The sequence below is a fragment of the Zingiber officinale genome, chromosome 10A (assembly GCF_018446385.1).
Source record: "Zingiber officinale cultivar Zhangliang chromosome 10A, Zo_v1.1, whole genome shotgun sequence".
Classification (NCBI taxonomy): domain Eukaryota; kingdom Viridiplantae; phylum Streptophyta; class Magnoliopsida; order Zingiberales; family Zingiberaceae; genus Zingiber; species Zingiber officinale.
Window position 1 is genome coordinate 22,355,103 of NC_056004.1, and position 4,971 is coordinate 22,360,073.

The following is a 4,971-nucleotide window of genomic DNA, read 5'->3' on the forward strand; positions in this document are numbered from 1 at the left end:
TTTGGGGGAGACGAAGACCTATAAACTCATTGATTGAGCTATTGGGGTCATGCCAAGTAGTATTAACAACTTATGTGAATGTTAAATTATATCCAACAATCTGCAAAGAAAGAGCAAATGTTAAGTTCTCATGCCTTGTCATTTTCATTAATTTGACTAGTTCTTCCGTTTAGATCTCTACCTGATCTGCCATAAATTAGGTGTTGTTGCTATTTCATGACAACCATATCCTTTCCCATGCTTGAGATGGATTTCATTTGCCTTAGTGATAGTTCCATCTAATTTACTTGTCAGATATTAGTATATATAACAAAGAATTATACATACTAGCATTCTATATCAAGTTCAGTAAACCTTAAATTAAATTATGGCCTAGGGGTTAATTTATGAGACCGTAATGATCTATTTTCTGTTTGTTTAAGCCTCATTTATGAAAGGGCATGTTTAATTTAATATAATCAGGGTTGAAGTATTTGTTCCCTTCCAATTTCCATTTTGGTGGTGGAAAGAATTTAATTTCAAATATTGATATCTTCTTGACTTTAATACACAGGTAGAGACCTGCTCATAGGTTTAACGCCAGCAAGGTTTGCGTTTAAAGTAAACTCATTGCATTACTGTCTGAGATTGGCATTATTTGTGTAGATATTTTGCTTTAAGTTTTACAATAATAGAAATGAATTATTCAGTGCTACGATCTGTTGTGCTAAATATCAATGAATATTGCAGCATGATAAAAAAATAAAAATAAAAAGTGGGGTATAATATAAATCAAACAACAAAAGAGCTAACATAATACAACTTAAAGCGACACAAAACAATAAAATACCAAATGGAAACATCTCATAATGCATCGTGTCTTGAACGACCTTGGTGATCGCACCAACTCAAAAGAGACACAAAACACTAAAATACCAAATGAAAACATCTCATTGCATTGTGTCTTGAATGATCATGGTGATTGCAGGTGAAGTATTGATTTATGTTTTATTTTAGTACATGTTTACTTCGACACTAGTAGGATCATTACGTGGTGGTTGATAGAATTATGCATGCTGAGTGATATATACATATATTGCTGTGCAGATTGGCCTCGAGCAGGGTGTAACGTCATAGAAACACAAGTCGAACAACATGAAAAGTAAATGCATGCCTAACGAACTACCACAAAATATTAACAAAAGACTTCAAGTACTGAATATTGATGGAAGACAATTTCCTCTCCTCGTGTAAAAGAGATAACAAGAAAAGGCCTTTATGTTTAATCGTTAATATTGATGTAATTAAAAGATTAGGAGCTTTACAGAATCCTCTCGAAAACTGTTGGAATCATAAACACGGAGATGGAATGCATTCCAAGACACAATGATTACATCGTTTCGAGGAGGCAGCAAGCTCAGGCGTGGAAATAAGAAAGCAAAGGAGCAGAACGTGGGCCTTGACCAATGTGGGCCCTTCCCCGTTCTTTACTTGTTGCTTTCTCTCACCTTTTCTTCTCCTCTCTCTCCGCTCTCTTTTTCCATCTCCTTCCTCTTTCTGCTCCAGCTTTCCCTTATCTCTCTCTCTCTCTCTCGTGATGGCAGCGCAATGATACGTCGCGCAGGGGGCGGAGCCGCTTAGAACATGGCAACAATCGCGTAAGAGCAAAGTAAAAATCCATGCTTTCTCAAGGACCAAAAGCCCGGAAGACAAAAAGCTCATCATCCCTTCCGAATCCATCATTGTAGCATGCCACAAGAGCTAATTATATATAGAGCAGGTCGCCGGCCCATCAGGGGAATCTATATCATTCCAACAAATGGACAACACCGGCCTCCATCACGCCCATGATCTCCCAATCTATCCACCGGAAGACCAAATCGGAGCGGTCATGACCATGGCGACTGATGCTTGCGCAGCAGATTCCTCTGTTGCTTCTCCTTCCACCGCTAATCTCCCATGGCCACCGCTTCTAAACGCCCCGGAGCCGCCCTTCCTGATTCGCGATCACGTCCAAGAACGCAGCTTCTTGTTCCCCAATTCGCTTCCGCCGCTCCCTCCGCCGCCGGCGTTCTACCACGACCTGTACATGGGGCAGCCGGAGCAGCCGGACCCGCTAGTGGGGTTCATGACCGCGGGGGCGGGAATCAATTACGCCGATGCGTTGGTTCGCGGGCGCGGGATGATGTTGACCGCGTGCTCGCCTTCTTCTTCGACGTTCCCCTTCGGCAGCGGCCTCCACGCCGAGCTGGCCGCCGCCGGCGCGAGGATGACGCACCAAGAAATCATGGACGCCAAGGCGCTGGCCGCCTCCAAAAGCCACAGCGAGGCCGAGCGCCGCCGCCGCGAGCGCATCAACGCCCATCTCGCGCGCCTGCGCAGCTTGCTCCCCAGCACCACAAAAGTAAGGATCCAATCCTAGTATATAATATACGCCATTAACAAAAACAATTAATTAGAGACCACATGAAAACTCGCCATGACTCATCTTCTTCCTAGCTACAACGTCGTCGACGCTAATGGTACTAATTAATATATAATTCAATTCTGTTTCTTATATATTGAAGTTTTTCCTATTGATTCTATATATCCTCACAGCATTTTCCTATCATTATATGAATTAAATAATTCAGGTTCTTAATTAATTAAAGATTTTTCCTCGGATTCTGATACAATGAAAAAAAATTGGGATCATTTTTGTGCTTGGGGAAACCTAGTAATCGTACTCGATCAAAGAAGACAAGGACTGTGGGAGAGAGGAGCGATTGGCATGATAAAGAGAAACCGGCAGTGTGTTCAGAGTAGCAAAAAGCTTCCATGGATGTTGCTACTGCCGGAGAACGGCGAAGCCTAGAGGAGACAAACATGCGCACTCATGTCAGATAAAAGAACATATTATTAAATATATAATTAATTCTCCCCACCATCACCAACCCTAATTCAATTCTCACTTGAGGAAGCGTGCATTCAAGCACTCACCATTCCCCAGTTCACCATTTTTTTTTTATGTATTATCCGATTTAATCTATTTCAAGACACATTAAGAAGATTTTAAATACTCATGAGCTGTGGCGCAGACGGATAAAGCGTCGTTGCTGGCGGAGGTAGTACAACACGTCAAAGAACTGAAGCGGCAGACTTCGGAAATCGCCGAGGAGACAAGCCCGCTCCCGACGGAGACAGATGAGCTGACGGTGGACGCGGCCGACGACGCGGAGGGGCGGTTCGTGGTGCGGGCGTCCTTGTGCTGCGACGACCGCTCCGACCTCCTCCCTGACCTCATCAAGGCGCTCAAGGCGCTGCGACTGCGGCCGCTCAAGGCCGAGATCACCACCCTCGGCGGCCGCATCAAGCACGTTCTCGTCGTCACCGGCGAGGACAGCGAGGACGAGGCCGGCCGGCCGCCGCATTACTCCGTAGAGGCGATCCAAGAAGCATTGAAAGCTGTCATGGAGCGTACGCAGGTCGACGAGCCCCCGTCGGCGGCTGCGGGCGGGACCAAACGGCAGCGGACGGCGCCTACCAACATGTCCACCATACTCGAACACAGGTCGATTTAACTCGGTTGAGACTATTATAAATTAAATAACATGAAATTGTATGCACAGCAACGTGTCTGCTAGTTATATAATATCAATCAAATCAGACACAGATCATTACATATGCAGTTTAATTTCCACAACGAGCAGACTGGGCAATTATTAATCTCATGATTTGCAATTAAGGTCCTTGATTTTGATATGGTGTAGTCATAAACTAAGGAATAATGGTTATCATATGTTTTCATATATATACTTAGTTGATTTTTTTTTTTTCCTTTGCTTTTTGTTCGACTTTGAATGTGCCTGTAATGAAGAAAACAAACCCATGAAATTTCATGCAAAGGGTAATTAATTAATTCTACGTGTGTCTTCAGTACTACTCTTTGTTTTCTTTTAATTTTCTCATCATGGATTGTCATATAAATTAAAATGAACAGAAATTATACATATTATTATTATATCAAATTTAGGGAGGAGACCGGGGGAGAGAAAGTGACAGAGTGGAAGTGGAGCTAGAGAAAGACAAACACAGAAGCTGAAGGGATGTTGGAAAGTACAAGCTACTGGAGCTCATATTATTTTTTGGAATATAGAGGAAGGCTCAAATTCTAGAAGACCTAAAGCTAGTGAAACTATAGTTTAGAAACTAGTGTGTAGGTCCACAGGATTCTTCATGGGTTAGTTCAGTGACAACAATATAAAGCCAAGAGAAGGCCTTCTGACTTCTCAAACTAACGGCTATATATAGGGAATATATGCATGCACTAACTGGACCATCGATCACTGCCAATTTAATTTGCTTATGCTTCTGTTTTCTCTTTTACAAAAATGCACAATGAGTATCTCATGAAAGTACTTATATATGCCCTGATCAGCATACTTCACCTGCAGAATTTTTTTGCACTATATATGCTTATATATGTTTAGTCAATCTATGAAGGACTCCAATTTTAGCCATAATCCCACAAAACAATATCATTTCCCACGGTTTGTAGGTGCAATTGGATTTATTGCTAATTAGGCTTTTGTCAATTCTCTAGTTAGTAAAAGCTAACGATATATGGCTCAACATCTTCTTCATCTCTTTAACAACATCCTTGTAAATCAAACTGCACAAGAACTATCAAAAATTATATATGAATTCTTATCGAGAAGGGATAGATAAGATTTGAGTGATCATGGACAAATTAAACTATATAGACACCCTTTGCTACTATTTTGTCATAGAACCTAGCCAGGTCCGCTGTTCGATCAACCTCCAGCATACATAATAGCAAAGATCAAAAACAGACAGAAAAAAATGCCATACAACATGAGAAAAAAAATTTACACCAATATGAAGAGGTTACATGATAAAAGAGATCATGTGTAGCAATAGCAGAATTCTTAGGCATTAATTAATTGCACTCTAATCTCCCATCATAGTGATGTATCTCAATTTCGTCTCATT

General features: G+C 41.6%; 1 protein-coding gene across 1 annotated transcript; it reads left to right on the plus strand.

Moving 5' to 3' along the window:
- Positions 1-1,508: 1,508 nt before the first annotated feature.
- On the plus strand, positions 1,509-3,820 carry LOC122026237 (transcription factor bHLH30-like). Its single transcript, XM_042584895.1, has 2 exons — positions 1,509-2,383; positions 3,057-3,820. The coding sequence occupies exons 1-2, from the start codon at positions 1,799-1,801 to the stop codon at positions 3,537-3,539; spliced, it is 1,068 nt and encodes a 355-aa protein (XP_042440829.1). The 5' UTR covers positions 1,509-1,798; the 3' UTR covers positions 3,540-3,820.
- Positions 3,821-4,971: the final 1,151 nt, after the last annotated feature.

Coding starts and splice junctions, on each gene's coding strand:
- LOC122026237 (XM_042584895.1), top strand. CDS start 1,799: ATGGACAACACCGGCCTCCATCACGCCCATGATCTCCCAATCTATCCA. Junction 2,384..3,056: donor TGCTCCCCAGCACCACAAAA/GTAAGGATCCAA, acceptor GCTGTGGCGCAG/ACGGATAAAGCGTCGTTGCT.